The 17,697-nt window shown below is 48.2% G+C and overlaps 1 protein-coding gene across 3 annotated transcripts in view; it reads right to left on the reverse strand.

Annotated features, from left to right (window-relative positions):
* The window catches only part of LOC112237236 (transcription factor E3), a 43,000-nt gene that overhangs the window by 17,884 nt on the left and 7,419 nt on the right, over window positions 1–17,697 (reverse strand). For all 3 annotated transcript variants that reach the window (XM_042304319.1, XM_042304316.1, XM_042304317.1), the window contains exons 2-4: window positions 13,315–13,428; window positions 8,192–8,431; window positions 7,777–8,001 (exon numbers count right to left, since the gene is read on the reverse strand). In XM_042304319.1, the coding sequence (XP_042160253.1) occupies window positions 7,777–8,001; window positions 8,192–8,383 (417 nt within the window). In that variant the 5' untranslated portion in view covers window positions 8,384–8,431; window positions 13,315–13,428. The remainder of the gene's footprint in view (window positions 1–7,776; window positions 8,002–8,191; window positions 8,432–13,314; window positions 13,429–17,697) is intronic.

The raw sequence follows: 17,697 nt of genomic DNA on the forward strand, positions 1-17,697 counted from the left end.
CCCTCCCAAACCCCCTTCCTCATCTACCCTCCCTCCCCCTCCCTCATCTACCCTCCCTCCCAAACCCCCTTCCTCATCTACCCTCCCTCCCTCCCTCATCTACCTCATTTGCACACACTGTATATAGCCTTTTTCTACTGTGTGTTTGTTTTACTCCATGTGTAACTCTGTGTTGTTGTTTGTGTCACACTGCTTTGCTTTATTCTTGGCCAGGTCACAGTTGTAAATGAGAACTTGTTCTCAACTGGCCTACCTGGTTAAATAAAGGTGTTCTCAACTGGCCTACCTGGTTAAATAAAGGTGTTCTCAACTGGCCTACCTGGTTAAATAAAGGTGTTCTCAACTGGCCTACCTGGTTAAATAAAGGTGTTCTCAACTGGCCTACCTGGTTAAATAAAGGTGTTCTCAACTGGCCTACCTGGTTAAATAAAGGTGTTCTCAACTGGCCTACCTGGGTAAATAAAGGTGTTCTCAACTGGCCTACCTGGTTAAATAAAGGTGTTCTCAACTGGCCTACCTGGTTAAATAAAGGTGTTCTCAACTGGCCTACCTGGTTAAATAAAGGTGTTCTCAACTGGCCTACCTGGTTAAATAAAGGTGTTCTCAACTGGCCTACCTGGTTAAATAAAGGTGAAAATAAAGCCTCCCTCCATGGTCAGCTAAATGGCAAACCTGATCCCAGATCAGTGCTCCTAGTCTGAGGTGCTTGATACGTATGGTCCCTTGTCTCTCGGCACCTCGGGCCAGAGATACAGCCAGATTAGACGCGTTAGGGTGTGAGTCATTCATAGGAAACCTCAGTGAAAACACTCCACACACAGCACTTTATGAATGAGGCACCACTTCGCAAGCCACAATGAAATGGACTCACGCACTTCCTAGAAAACGGCTTCTTTACACTTTATGTGAAATGTCTTCTTCAGACTCTTATTATGAAATGTCTTCAGATTATTTAATTCCTTATGAAATGTCTTCTTCACACTCTTTTTATGAAATGTCTTCAGATTATTTAATTCCTTATGAAATGTCTTCTTCACACTCTTTTTATGAAATGTCTTCAGATGATTTAATTCCTTATGAAATGTCTTCTTCAGACTCTTTTTATGAAATGTCTTCAGATGATTTAATTCCTTATGAAATGTCTTCTTCAGACTCTTATTATGAAATGTCTTCTTCAGATGATTATTTCAACCCCTCCTTTAGAGTCATAGAAGTCTGAGTAAGAGCTTTATCGACACACTGACTTGCAGTTCAATTACATTTCAATTCAACTTTATTCATCCCCTCAAGGACAAATGAATGAGGTTTTTCTCCAGAAGCGAATACACAGACTGACAGAGCAACAGGCAGTGGGAGTACACCTTTAAATGAAGTCTCTGTGGTATCGGTATGAATTGTGAAGCGTGCAGAGGTTATTAGACAGGCCGATGTTGTATTTAACAGAACGATGTGGTGCCAAACACACAAAGAGCAAGGTGCAGGAGAGACAGTCAGACAGACAGACCAGCCCCAGTCAGACAGACAGACCAGCCCCAGTCAGACAGACAGACCAGCCCCAGTCAGACATACAGACCAGCCCCAGTCAGACAGACAGAACAGCCCCAGTCAGACAGACCAGCCCCAGTCAGACAGACAGACCAGCCCCAGTCAGACAGACAGACCAGCCCCAGTCAGACAGACAGACCAGCCCCAGTCAGACAGACAGACCAGCCCCAGTCAGACAGACAGACCAGCCCCAGTCAGACAGACAGACAGACCAGCCCCAGTCAGACAGACAGAACAGCCCCAGTCAGACAGACAGACCAGCCCCAGTCAGACAGACAGACCAGCCCCAGTCAGACAGACAGAACAGCCCCAGTCAGACAGACAGAACAGCCCCCAGACAGACAGACAGCCCCAGCCCCAGTCAGACAGACAGACAGACAGAACAGCCCCAGTCAGACAGACAGACCAGCCCCAGTCAGACAGACAGACAGAACAGCCCCAGTCAGACAGACAGACAGAACAGCCCCAGTCAGACAGACAGAACAGCCCCAGTCAGACAGACAGACCAGCCCCAGTCAGACAGACAGACAGACAGACCAGCCCCAGTCAGACAGACAGACCAGCCCCAGTCAGACAGACAGAACAGCCCCAGACAGACAGACAGACCAGCCCCCCAGACAGACAGACAGCCCCAGACAGAACAGCCCCAGTCAGACAGACAGACCAGCCCCAGTCAGACAGACAGACAGAACAGCCCCAGTCAGACAGACAGACAGAACAGCCCCAGTCAGACAGACAGAACAGCCCCAGTCAGACAGACAGACAGAACAGCCCCAGTCAGACAGACAGACAGAACAGCCCCAGTCAGACAGACAGACAGAAGTCAGACAGACCCAGTCAGACAGACAGACAGAACAGCCCCAGTCAGACAGACAGAACAGCCCCAGTCAGACAGACAGACCAGCCCCAGTCAGACAGACAGACCAGCCCCAGTCAGACAGACAGACCAGCCCCAGTCAGACAGACAGACCAGCCCCAGTCAGACATACAGACAGACCAGCCCCAGTCAGACATACAGACAGAACAGCCCCAGTCAGACAGACAGACCAGCCCCAGTCAGACAGACAGAACAGCCCCAGTCAGACAGACAGACCAGCCCCAGTCAGACAGACAGACAGAACAGCCCCAGTCAGACAGACAGAACAGCCCCAGTCAGACAGACAGACAGAACAGCCCCAGTCAGACAGACAGAACAGCCCCAGTCAGACAGACAGACAGAACAGCCCCAGCCCCAGACAGACAGACAGAACAGCCCCAGTCAGACAGACAGACAGAACAGACCCCCAGTCAGACAGACAGACAGAACAGCCCCAGTCAGACAGACAGACCAGCCCCAGTCAGACAGACAGACCAGCCCCAGTCAGACAGACAGACCAGCCCCAGTCAGACAGACAGACCAGCCCCAGTCAGACAGACAGACAGAACAGCCCCAGTCAGACAGACAGACCAGCCCCAGTCAGACATACAGACAGCCCCAGCCCCAGTCAGACAGACAGACCAGCCCCAGTCAGACAGACAGAACAGCCCCAGTCAGACAGACAGAACAGCCCCAGTCAGACAGACAGTCAGACAGACAGACAGCCCCAGTCAGACAGACAGAACAGCCCCAGTCAGACAGACAGACCAGCCCCAGTCAGACAGACAGAACAGCCCCAGTCAGACAGACAGACAGAACAGCCCCAGTCAGACAGACAGAACAGCCCCAGTCAGACAGACAGACAGAACAGCCCCAGTCAGACAGACAGACAGAACAGCCCCAGTCAGACAGACAGACAGAACAGCCCCAGTCAGACAGACAGACAGAACAGCCCCAGTCAGACAGACAGACCAGCCCCAGTCAGACAGACAGACCAGCCCCAGTCAGACAGACAGACCAGCCCCAGTCAGACAGACAGACCAGCCCCAGTCAGACAGACAGACAGAACAGCCCCAGTCAGACAGACAGACCAGCCCCAGTCAGACAGACAGACCAGCCCCAGTCAGACAGACAGACCAGCCCCAGTCAGACAGACAGACAGCCCCAGTCAGACAGACAGACCAGCCCCAGTCAGACAGACAGACAGCCCCAGTCAGACAGACAGACCAGCCCCAGTCAGACAGACAGACCAGCCCCAGTCAGACAGACAGACCAGCCCCAGACAGACAGACAGAACAGCCCCAGTCAGACAGACAGACCAGCCCCAGTCAGACAGACAGACCAGCCCCAGTCAGACAGACAGACCAGCCCCAGTCAGACAGACAGAACAGCCCCAGTCAGACAGACAGAACAGCCCCAGTCAGACAGACAGAACAGCCCCAGTCAGACAGACAGAACAGCCCCAGTCAGACAGACAGAACAGCCCCAGTCAGACAGACAGAACAGCCCCAGTCAGACAGACAGCCCCAGCCCCAGTCAGACAGACAGAACAGCCCCAGTCAGACAGACAGAACAGCCCCAGTCAGACAGACCAGACCAGCCCCAGTCAGACAGACAGAACAGCCCCAGACAGACAGACAGACCAGCCCCAGTCAGACAGACAGTCCAGCCCCAGTCAGACAGACAGAACAGCCCCAGTCAGACAGACCAGCCCCAGTCAGACAGACAGACAGACAGAACAGCCCCAGTCAGACAGACAGACCAGCCCCAGTCAGACAGACAGTCCAGCCCCAGTCAGACAGACAGACCAGCCCCAGTCAGACAGACAGACCAGCCCCAGTCAGACAGACAGACAGACAGAACAGCCCCAGTCAGACAGACAGACCAGCCCCAGTCAGACAGACAGTCCAGCCCCAGTCAGACAGACAGACCAGCCCCAGTCAGACAGACAGTCCAGCCCCAGTCAGACAGACAGAACAGCCCCAGTCAGACAGACAGCCCCAGACAGACAGACCAGCCCCAGTCAGACAGACAGACCAGCCCCAGTCAGACAGACAGACCAGCCCCAGTCAGACAGACAGTCCAGCCCCAGTCAGACAGACAGAACAGCCCCAGTCAGACAGACAGACCAGCCCCAGTCAGACAGACAGAACAGCCCCAGTCAGACAGACAGACCAGCCCCAGACAGACAGACAGACCAGCCCCAGTCAGACAGACAGAACAGCCCCAGTCAGACAGACAGACAGAACAGCCCCAGTCAGACAGACAGACCAGCCCCAGTCAGACAGACAGACCAGCCCCAGTCAGACAGACAGACAGACCAGCCCCAGTCAGACAGACAGACAGACCAGCCCCAGTCAGACAGACAGACAGAACAGCCCCAGTCAGACAGACAGACCAGCCCCAGTCAGACAGACAGACCAGCCCCAGTCAGACAGACAGACCAGCCCCAGTCAGACAGACAGACAGAACAGCCCCAGTCAGACAGACAGACCAGCCCCAGTCAGACAGACAGACCAGCCCCAGTCAGACAGACAGACCAGCCCCAGTCAGACAGACAGAACAGCCCCAGTCAGACATACAGTCCAGCCCCAGTCAGACAGACAGAACAGCCCCAGTCAGACACAGACAGACAGACAACAGCAGCCCCAGTCAGACATACAGTCCAGCCCCAGTCAGACATACAGTCCAGCCCCAGTCAGACAGACAGAACAGCCCCAGTCAGACAGTCCACAGAACAGCCCCAGTCAGACAGACAGAGCCCCAGTCAGACAGACAACAGCCCCAGTCAGACATACAGACCAGCCCCAGTCAGACAGACAGTCCAGCCCCAGTCAGACAGACAGACCAGCCCCAGTCAGACAGACAGACATACAGAACAGCCCCAGTCAGACACAGAGAACAGCCCCAGTCAGACAGACAGACCAGCCCCAGTCAGACAGACAGTCCAGCCCCAGTCAGACAGACAGACCAGCCCCAGGCAGACAGACAGACCAGCCCCAGTCAGACAGACAGACCAGCCCCCAGTCAGACAGACAGACCAGCCCCAGTCAGACAGACAGACCAGCCCCAGTCAGACAGACAGACCAGCCCCAGACAGACAGACATACAGACAGACCAGCCCCAGTCAGACAGACATACAGACAGACCAGCCCCAGTCAGACAGACAGACAGACCAGCCCCAGTCAGACAGACAGACCAGCCCCAGTCAGACAGACAGACCAGCCCCAGTCAGACAGACAGACCAGCCCCAGTCAGACAGACAGACCAGCCCCAGTCAGACAGACAGACCAGCCCCAGACAGACATACAGTCCAGCCCCAGTCAGACAGACAAGCTCCAGTCAGACAGACAAACAGACAGACCAGCCCCAGTTAGACAGACAGACCAGCCCCAGTCAGACCAGCCCCACAGACAGACAGACCAGCCCCAGTCAGACAGACAGTCCAGCCCCAGACAGACAGACAGACCAGCCCCAGTCAGACAGACAGACCAGCCCCAGACAGACAGACAGACAGACAGACCAGCCCCAGACAGACCAGCCCCAGTCAGACAGACAGACCAGCCCCAGCCAGACAGACAGACCAGCCCCAGACAGACAGACAGACAGACCAGCCCCAGACAGACAGACCACAGACAGACAGACCAGCCCCAGACAGACCAGCCCCAGTCAGACAGACAGACCAGCCCCAGTCAGACAGACAGACCAGCCCCAGACAGAGTCCAGCCCCAGTCAGACAGACCAGCCCCAGTCAGACAGACAGACCAGCCCCAGTCAGACAGACAGACCAGCCCCAGTCAGACAGACAGACCAGCCCCAGTCAGACAGACAGACCAGCCCCAGTCAGACAGACAGACCAGCCCCAGTCAGACAGACAGACCAGCCCCAGTCAGACAGACAGACCAGCCCCAGTCAGACAGTCCAGCAGACCAGACAGACAGACCAGCCCAGACACAGACAGACAGACAGACCAGCCCCAGACAGACAGACCAGCCCCAGACAGACCAGACAGACCAGCCCCAGTCAGACAGACAGACCAGCCCCAGACAGACAGACCAGCCCCAGTCAGACAGACAGTCCAGCCAGACAGACCAGCCCCAGCCCCAGACAGACCAGCCCCCAGACAGACAGACCAGCCCCAGTCAGACAGACAGACCAGCCCCAGTCAGACAGACAGACCAGCCCCAGTCAGACAGACCAGCCCCAGCAGACCCAGCCCCAGACAGACAGACCAGCCCCAGTCAGACAGACAGACCAGCCCCAGTCAGACAGACAGTCCAGCCCCAGTCAGACAGACAGTCCAGCCCCAGACAGACAGACAGACCAGCCCCAGACAGACCACAGACAGACCAGCCCCAGTCAGACAGACAGACCAGCCCCAGACAGACAGACAGTCCAGCCCCAGACAGACAGACAGTCCAGCCCAGACAGACAGACAGACCAGACCAGCCCCAGTCAGACAGACCAGCCCCACCAGCCAGCCCCAGACAGACAGACCAGCCCCAGTCAGGACAGACAGACCAGCCCCAGACAGACAGACAGACAGACCAGCCCCAGTCAGACAGACAGACAGCCCCCCAGACAGACAGACAGACCAGCCCCAGACAGACAGACAGACCAGCCCCAGACAGACAGACAGACCAGCCCCCCAGACAGACCAGCCCCAGACAGAGACAGACCAGCCAGACAGACAGTCCAGCCAGACAGACAGACCAGCCTCAGACAGACAGACAGACCAGCCCCAGACAGACCAGCCCCAGACAGACAGACAGACCAGCCCCAGACAGACCAGCTCCAGACAGACCAGCTCCAGACAGACCAGCTCCAGACAGACCAGCTCCAGACAGACAGACAGACCAGCTCCAGACAGACCACCATACAGTGAGGCTACAACAGAATGCCATTTTTTTTTATTACAGGGGAGCTCTTGTTGAATTTAAAACTGGAAGACAAAGACAGTGTATTATACCTATGGAGGAACACCCAAATAAACTGCTGGTAACTCATAATAACATCTAATACTGGTACAATAAAAATGTGTACTTTTTAATCATTTAGCAGACACGCATAGCCAGAGCCACTGAAAATAAAATCTACATAAAATGTAGATGACCTAATATTTAGGAAACAGCAGCTGACGGAAACCAACTGTTGTTTAGGTGTAGAGATGTTTGAAGCGGCTGAACAGAAGTGCATTATTTTCCCTCATCATGGTATTTACACAGGCACTTTTTCCCCCCTGGTTTTTCAGGATTCAAATTCAACCCAAGCTCCCATCTACTTCCTATACAGGGTTGCGTAGAGATGTCGAGGCCACAGAATGAAAACAGAACAGTATTAATTTTGTATCTCTGTGTTTCTAAACGGTGATGTACCTCCTCTTTGTTGGAGCTCAGGCTGAGCACAGCCAATGGGCTGCTGGGAGAGCTACTGGCTGCAGGCTGGAGAGAGGGGGCGGAGCCGGACTGAGGCGAGGGGGAGGCGCCCAGCGTCTGATTGGTCAGTTTGTTCCCCAGGGTGGAGGAGAGGTAGTGTTTAACCTGCTGTCTCTGGGAGGCCTGGATGTGATACCATGTTGGGTTCTCCAGGTGTGTCTGAACCTACAGGAGAGAGAGATGGTGAGATTAGTCAACCATCAAACGCAGGTAAAACGCATTATAATCTGGTTATAATGAACTGTAAAGACTTCCGTTTTATGAGCACAAACAGATAAGGCATTTGTTGTCACAAGTAAGAGCACTCCTCCCCAAAATACAGTGGTCAGAGCGCTCCAGCTGGGGCATGACCTACCTTAAGGACCTCCACAGGGACCTGAGCAGGGGGAGGTCTGGCCCCGGTATGCCCCGGGGCCATGGAGATGGCTGGGGTGGAGTCGGTGGTGCGTAGCTGGGCCGAGGAGACCTGGTGCTGGGCCTCTCTCCTCTCCTGGTCCCTGGCCTGCTGGCGCATCAGCTCCTGCCTCATCAACACCCGGGACGTCATCACCGACCCGGTGGAGGGAGACGCCGTGTCAGAGGGGGTTGGGACACGCTGCAGAGAGAGGGAGGGGGGGGACAGAGTCACGTCACTATGTTTAGCTTTATTGTCCCCAATTTGATTGGAGGACAGAGACTTGCTGCAAGGGGAGGGGGACGGGGGACAGGGACAGGATAGAAACTGTATACAATATAAAACATAAATTAAACAATATGTATACATTGAGAATACATCAGTGCAGTGAAATAAGCATCAGTGCCGTGAAATAAGCATCAGTGCCGTGAAATAAGCATCAGTGCCGTGAAATAAGCATCAGTGCCGTGAAATAAGCAGGAGAGAGAGAACAAACAGAAGCAGGATTTACAGTTGAGGCTGTTAAAATGTCAACGCTGCACCAGAAGGTTCTTCTCAAGACCTCAGTCTCCGTGATGAAGAGAGGCAGAACTCAGTGAATTCAAATAGCAGCGACGATGATACTATGTAGACAGTACAATATGTAGCAGTTAAAGTCCGGGGGTTCAGATTGCAGTGCACCGGGTCAGTTACGTTTACAAGTCAGTTTCCACAAGGACAACTGAAAGAACAGAACACTATTTTCACAAGACTCTGTAGTTACATAGAGATACTGTATATTTCCATCCTGCTGAGTGACTCACTGGGAAGCCCCTAGAACTCAAACCAAGTCACCTTACACCTACCTTCACCCTGGGAGGGCTTTCCCAGTCAGAAGTGACCTTACCTTCACCCTGGGGGTGCTTTCCCAGTCAGAAGTGACCTTACCTTCACCCTGGGAGGGCTTTCCCAGTCAGAAGTGACCATACCTTCACCCTGGGGGGGCTTTCCCAGTCAGAAGTGACCTTACCTTCACCCCGGGGGGGATTTCCCAGTCAGAAGTTCCCACAAACATGATCACGCTTGAACTAACATGACTATCTAAAGTTGTGTGATTCCAAGATATAGATCAACATGACTAAGGTTTGTGTGAAGTTACTACTGTAACCTTCAGCAATGAACACAACCTCTCCAAAGTGGAAATGAAGATGTATAAATCTGTCTAATGTTCCCCTATCGAGATAACAACACTGTTACTGTACACATTACAATTAACAATCGAACCAAACATTAGTCTTTCAATTGTCACACAAATACCACCATTACTACACCGCAACTGGAGAATGTCCTAACAGCTTCTCTCTCGTTTAAAAAAAAACCCAGCAACTAAAGACTAATAACACTGCCTCTCATCTTCCTCGATGTGGCCGTGTTGCTGAGTCACTGTGAATACACTGTGGGAATCCCCAGGGGTTTAGACAAGAGGAACAACAACAGTAACCTGGATTGTCTGTCTCTATCGTGACACAGAGAGAATCATTTCCTTATTTCCTCGTGTTACTATTTTTCTTTTCTATTATCGATGTTTTAACTCTGCATTTGTTGGTCAAGGGCTCATAAAGCAATACCTCGTACCCCTGCACATTGATCTGGTACTCCCTGTATATAGCTTCATTCTGGTTTATTTTATTCCTCGTGTTACCATTATTCTTTAACTGGGCATCGTTGCGAAGGGCTCGTAAGGAAGCATTTCACTGTAAGGTCTACACCTGTTGTATTCAGTATTTCACTGTAAGGTCTACACCTGTTGTATTCAGCATTTCACTGTGAGGTCTACTACACCTGTTGTATTCAGCATTTCACTGTAAGGTCTACACCTGTTATATTCAGCATTTCACTGTAAGGTCTACACCTGTTATATTCGGTATTTCACTGTAAGGTCTACACCCACTGTATTCAGCATTTCACTGTAAGGTCTACACCTGTTGTATTCAGCATTTCACTGTAAGGTCTACACCTGTTATATTCAGTATTTCACTGTAAGGTCTACACCTGTTGTATTCAGCATTTCACTGTAAGGTCTACACCTGTTATATTCAGTATTTCACTGTAAGGTCTACACCTGTTGTATTCAGCATTTCACTGTAAGGTCTACACCTGTTGTATTCAGTATTTCACTGTAAGGTCTACTAGGACCAAGCTGACTCCACACTCCAAGACTGCTTCCATCACGTGGACTGGGAGATGTCAGAGATGTTTCGTATTGCGTCAGACAACAACATTGACGAATACGCTGATACGGTGTGCGAGTTCATTAGAACGTGCGTTGAAGATGTCGTTCCCATAGCAACGATTAAAACATTCCCTAACCAGAAACCGTGGATTGATGGCAGCATTCGTGTGAAACTGAAGGCACGAACCACTGCTTTTAATCAGGGCAAGGTGTCTGGTAACATGACTGAATACAAACAGTGCAGCTATTCCCTCCGCAAGGCTATCAAACAAGCTAAGCGCCAGTACAGAGACAAAGTAGAATCTCAATTCAACGGCTCAGACACAAGAGGTATGTGGCAGGGTCTACAGTCAATCACGGACTACAGGAAGAAACCCAGCCCAGTCACGGACCAGGATGTCTTGCTCCCAGGCAGACTAAATAACTTTTTTGCCCGCTTTGAGGACAATACAGTGCCACTGACACGGCCTGCAACGGAAACATGCGGTCTCTCCTTCACTGCAGCCGAAGTGAGTAAGACATTTAAACGTGTTAACCCTCGCAAGGCTGCAGGCCCAGACGGCATCCCCAGCCGCGCCCTCAGAGCATGCGCAGACCAGCTGGCCGGTGTGTTTACGGACATATTCAATCAATCCCTATACCAGTCTGCTGTTCCCACATGCTTCAAGAGGGCCACCATTGTTCCTGTTCCCAAGAAAGCTAAGGTAACTGAGCTAAACGACTACCGCCCCGTAGCACTCACATCCGTCATCATGAAGTGCTTTGAGAGACTAGTCAAGGACCATATCACCTCCACCCTACCTGACACCCTTGACCCACTCCAATTTGCTTACCGCCCAAATAGGTCCACAGACGATGCAATCTCAACCACACTGCACACTGCCCTAACCCATCTGGACAAGAGGAATACCTATGTGAGAATGCTGTTCATCGACTACAGCTCGGCATTCAACACCATAGTACCCTCCAAGCTCGTCATCAAGCTCGAGACCCTGGGTCTCGACCCCGCCCTGTGCAACTGGGTACTGGACTTCCTGACGGGCCGCCCCCAGGTGGTGAGGGTAGGCAACAACATCTCCTCCCCGCTGATCCTCAACACTGGGGCCCCACAAGGGTGCGTTCTGAGCCCTCTCCTGTACTCCCTGTTCACCCACGACTGCGTGGCCATGCACGCCTCCAACTCAATCATCAAGTTTGCGGACGATACAACAGTGGTAGGCTTGATTACCAACAACGACGAGACGGCCTACAGGGAGGAGGTGAGGGCCCTCGGAGTGTGGTGTCAGGAAAACAACCTCACACTCAACGTCAACAAAACTAAGGAGATGATTGTGGACTTCAGGAAACAGCAGAGGGAACACCCCCTATCCACATCGATGGAACAGTAGTGGAGAGGGTAGCAAGTTTTAAGTTCCTCGGCATACACATCACAGACAAACTGAATTGGTCCACTCACACAGACAGCATCGTGAGGAAGGCGCAGCAGCGCCTCTTCAACCTCAGGAGGCTGAAGAATTCGGCTTGTCACCAAAAGCACTCACAAACTTCTACAGATGCACAATCAGCCAGCATCCTGGCGGGCTGTATCACCGCCTGGTATGGCAACTGCACCGCCCTCAACCGTAAGGCTCTCCAGAGGGTAGTGAGGTCTGCACAACGCATCACCGGGGGCAAACTACCTGCCCTCCAGGACACCTACACCACCCGATGCTACAGGAAGGCCATAAAGATCATCAAGGACATCAACCACCCGAGCCACTGCCTGTTCACCCCGCTGTCATCCAGAAGGCGAGGTCAGTACAGGTGCATCAAAGCTGGGACTAGAGACTGAAAAACAGCTTCTATCTCAAGGCCATCAGACTGTTAAACAGCCACCACTAACATTGAGTGGCTACTGCCAACACACTGTCAATGACACTGACTCTACTCCAGCCACTTTAATCATGGGAATTGATGGGAAATGATGTAAATATATCACTAGCCACTTTAAACAATGCTACCTTATATAATGTTACTTACCCTACATTGTTCATCTCATATGCATACGTTGATACTGTACTCTATATCATCGACTGCATCCTTATGTAATACATGTATCACTAGCCACTTTAACTATGCCACTTGGTTTACATACTCATCTCATATGTATATACTGTACTCGATATCATCTACTGTATCTTGCCTATGCTGCTCTGTACCATCACTCATTCATATATCCTTATGTACATATTCTTTATCCCCTTACACTGTGTATAAGACAGTAGTTTTTTTTTGGAATTGTTAGTTAGATTACTTGCTTTTTATTACTGCATTGTCGGAACTAGAAGCACAAGCATTTACTACACTCGCATTAACATCTGCTAACCATGTGTATGTGACAAATAAAATTTGATTTGATTTGATTTGATTTGACCTGTTATATTCAGTATTTCACTGTAAGGTCTACACCTGTTGTATTCAGCATTTCACTGTAAGGTCTACACCTGTTATATTCAGTATTTCACTGTGAGGTCTACTACACCTGTTGTATTCAGCATTTCACTGTGAGGTCTACTACACTTGTTGTATTCAGCATTTCACTGTAAGGTCTACACCCGTTGTATTCAGCATTTCACTGTAAGGTCTACACCTGTTGTATTCAGCATTTCACTGTAAGGTCTACACCCATTGTATTCGCCGCCTGTGAACAAATCCATTTTGATTGGATTTTGAGCTAAGCATGCAATGACAAGTTCTGTGTACATGATGGACAGGGGAGGACAAGAATGGGAGGATAGACCGACATGAAGATAGCATCTGGTCTGACCTAGAACCGTGTGTGTGTGAGAGAGAGTGTGAGTGTCTGTGTGCGAGTGCATATATATATATTCACCTCAGAGTGATGGGCTGGCTCTTCAGCTGGTAGAAGGTATCAGAGTCTGAAGGGAGGATGCTCTCAACCTCGATATCTGCTACTATCCCCGACTCAGGAAGGAGAGGCTCCACACTGAAAACACAACAACAACATACAACTACAGGTCAGTAACATACAACTACAGGTCAGTAACACACAACTACAGGTCAGTAACACACAACTACAGGTCAGTAACACACAACTACAGATCAGTAGCATACAACTACAGGTCAGTAACACACAACTACAGGTCAGTAACATACAACTACAGGTCAGTAACACACAACTACAGGTCAGTAACACACAACTACAGGTCAGTAACACACAACTACAGATCAGTAGCATACAACTACAGGTCAGTAACACACAACTACAGGTCAGTAACATACAACTACAGGTCAGTAACACACAACTACAGGTCAGTAACACACAACTACAGATCAGTAACATACAACTACAGATCAGCAACATACAACTACAGATCGGTAACACACAGCTACAGATCGGTAACATACAACTACAGATCGGTAACGCACAACTGCAGATCGGTAACGCACAACTACAGATCGGTAACGCACAGCTGAAGATCGGTAACACACAACTACAGATCGGTAACACACAACTACAGGTCGGTAACACACAACTACAGGTCAGTAATACACAACTACAGGTCAGTAACATACAGGTCAGATCAGTAACATACAACTACAGATCAGTAACACAACTACAGATCAGTAACATACAACTACAGATCAGTAACACAACTACAGATCAGGAACATACAACTACAAATCAGTAACATAACTACAGGTCAGTAACATACACCTACAGATCGGTAACATACAACTACAGGTCAGTAACATACAGGTCAGTAACATACAGGTCAGTAACATACAACCACAGATCAGTAACATACAACTACAGGTCAGTAACATCAGTAACATACAGGTCAGTAACATACAACCACAGATCAGTAACATACAGGTCAGTAACATACAACTACAGATCAGTAACATACAACTACAGACCAGTAACATACAGGTCAGTAACATACAACTACAGATCAGTAACATACAGGTCAGTAACATACATCAGTAACATACAACTACAGGTCAGTAACATACAGGTCAGTAACATACAACTACAGATCAGTAACATACAACTACAGATCAGTAACATACAGATCAGTAACATACAGGTCAGTAACATACAGATCAGTAACATACAGGTCAGTAACATACAACTACAGATCAGTAACATACAACTACAGATCAGTAACATACAGATCAGTAACATACAGATCAGTAACATACAGGTCAGTAACATACAGATCAGTAACATACAGGTCAGTAACATACAGGTCAGTAACATACAACTACAGATCAGTAACATACAGATCAGTAACATACAGGTCAGTAACATACAACTACAGGTCAGTAACATACAGGTCAGTAACATACAACTACAGATCAGTAACATACAGGTCAGATCAGTAACATACAACTACAGATCAGTAACATACAACTACAGATCAGTAACATACAACTACAGATCAGTAACATACAGATCAGTAACATACAGGTCAGATCAGTAACATACAACTACAGGTCAGTAACATACAACTACAGATCAGTAACATACAACTACAGATCAGTAACATACAACTACAGATCAGTAACATACAGATCAGTAACATACAACTACAGATCAGTAACATACAACTACAGGTCAGTAACATACAACTACAGGTCAGTAACATACAGGTCAGTAACACACAACTACAGGTCAGTAACACACAACTACAGGTCAGTAACACACAACTACAGATCAGTAACATACAACTACAGGTCAGTAATATACACCTACAGGTCAGTAACATACAACTACAGATCAGTAACATACAGGTCAGTAACACACAACTACAGGTCAGTAACACACAACTACAGATCAGTAACATACAACTACAGGTCAGTAACATACAACTACAGATCAGTAACACACAACTACAGGTCAGTAACACACAACTACAGGTCAGTAACACACAACTACAGATCAGTAGCATACAACTACAGGTCAGTAACACACAACTACAGGTCAGTAACATACAACTACAGGTCAGTAACACACAACTACAGATCAGTAACATACAACTACAGATCAGCAACATACAACTACAGATCGGTAACACACAGCTACAGATCGGTAACACAACTACAGATCAGTAACATACAACTACAAATCAGTAACATAACTACAGGTCAGTAACATACAACTACAGATCAGTAACACAACTACAGATCAGGAACATACAACTACAAATCAGTAACATAACTACAGGTCAGTAACATACACCTACAGATCGGTAACATACAACTACAGGTCAGTAACATACAGGTCAGTAACATACAGGTCAGTAACATACAACCACAGATCAGTAACATACAGGTCAGTAACATACAGGTCAGTAACATACAACCACAGATCAGTAACATACAGGTCAGTAGCATACAACTACAGATCAGTAACATACAACTACAGATCAGTAACATACAACTACAGATCAGTAACATACAGGTCAGTAACATACAACTACAGGTCAGTAACATACAGGTCAGTAACATACAACTACAGATCAGTAACATACAACTACAGATCAGTAACATACAGATCAGTAACATACAACTACAGATCAGTAACATACAACTACAGATCAGTAACACACAAATACAGATCAGTAACATACAGGTCAGTAACATACAACTACAGATCAGTAACATACAACAGTAACATACAGGTCAGTAACATACAACTACAGATCAGTAACATACAACTACAGATCAGTAACATACAGGTCAGTAACATACAACTACAGATCAGTAACATACAACTACAGATCAGTAACATACAGGTCAGTAACATACAACTACAGGTCAGTAACATACAGGTCAGTAACATACAACTACAGATCAGTAACATACAACTACAGATCAGTAACATACAACTACAGATCAGTAACATACAGATCAGTAACATACAGGTCAGATCAGTAACATACAACTACAGGTCAGTAACATACAACTACAAATCAGTAACACACAAATACAGATCAGTAACATACAGATCAGTAACATACAACTACAGGTCAGTAACATACAACTACAGGTCAGTAACACACAACTACAGGTCAAACATACAACTACAGGTCAGTAACATACAACTACAGGTCAGTAATATTACAACTACAGATCAGATCAGTAACATACAACTACAGGTCAGTAACACACAACTACAGGTCAGTAATATTACAACTACAGGCCATTAACATACAGGTCAGATCAGTAACATACAACTACAGGTCAGTAACATACAACTACAGATCAGTAACATACAGGTCAGTAACATACAACTACAGATCAGTAACATACAGGTCAGTAACATACAACTACAGGTCAGTAACATACAACTACAGGTCAGTAACATACAACTACAGATCAGTAACATACAACTACAGATCAGTAACATACAACTACAGATCAGTAACACACAACTACAGATCAGTAACATACAGATCAGTAACATACAGGTCAGATCAGTAACATACAACTACAGGTCAGTAACATACAACTACAAGTCACACATACAACTACAGGTCAGTAATACACAACTACAGGTCAGTAATATTACAACTACAGGTCAGTAACATACAGGTCAGATCAGTAACATACAACTACAGGTCAGTAACATACAACTACAGGTCAGTAATATTACAACTACAGATCAGATCAGTAACATACAACTACAGGTCAGTAACACACAACTACAGGTCAGTAATATTACAACTACAGGTCATTAACATACAGGTCAGATCAGTAACATACAACTACAGGTCAGTAACATACAACTACAGGTCAGTAACATACAACTACAGGTCAGTAACATACAACTACAGGTCAGTAATATACACCTACAGGTCAGTAACATACAACTACAGATCAGTAACATACAGGTCAGTAAAACACAACTACAGGTCAGTAACACACAACTACAGGTCAGTAACATACAACTACAGGTCAGTAACATACAACTACAGATCAGTAACATACAGGTCAGTAACACACAACTACAGGTCAGTAACACACAACTACAGGTCAGTAACATACAACTACAGGTCAGTAACATACAACTACAGGTCAGTAACATACAACTACAGATCAGTAACATACAGGTCAGTAACACACAACTACAGGTCAGTAACACACAACTACAGGTCAGTAACATACAACTACAGATCAGTAACATACAGGTCAGTAACATACAGGTCAGTAAGACACAACTACAGTTCAGTAACACACAACTACAGGT

Source organism: Oncorhynchus tshawytscha, linkage group LG22 (assembly GCF_018296145.1).
Source record: "Oncorhynchus tshawytscha isolate Ot180627B linkage group LG22, Otsh_v2.0, whole genome shotgun sequence".
Lineage (NCBI taxonomy): Eukaryota > Metazoa > Chordata > Actinopteri > Salmoniformes > Salmonidae > Oncorhynchus > Oncorhynchus tshawytscha.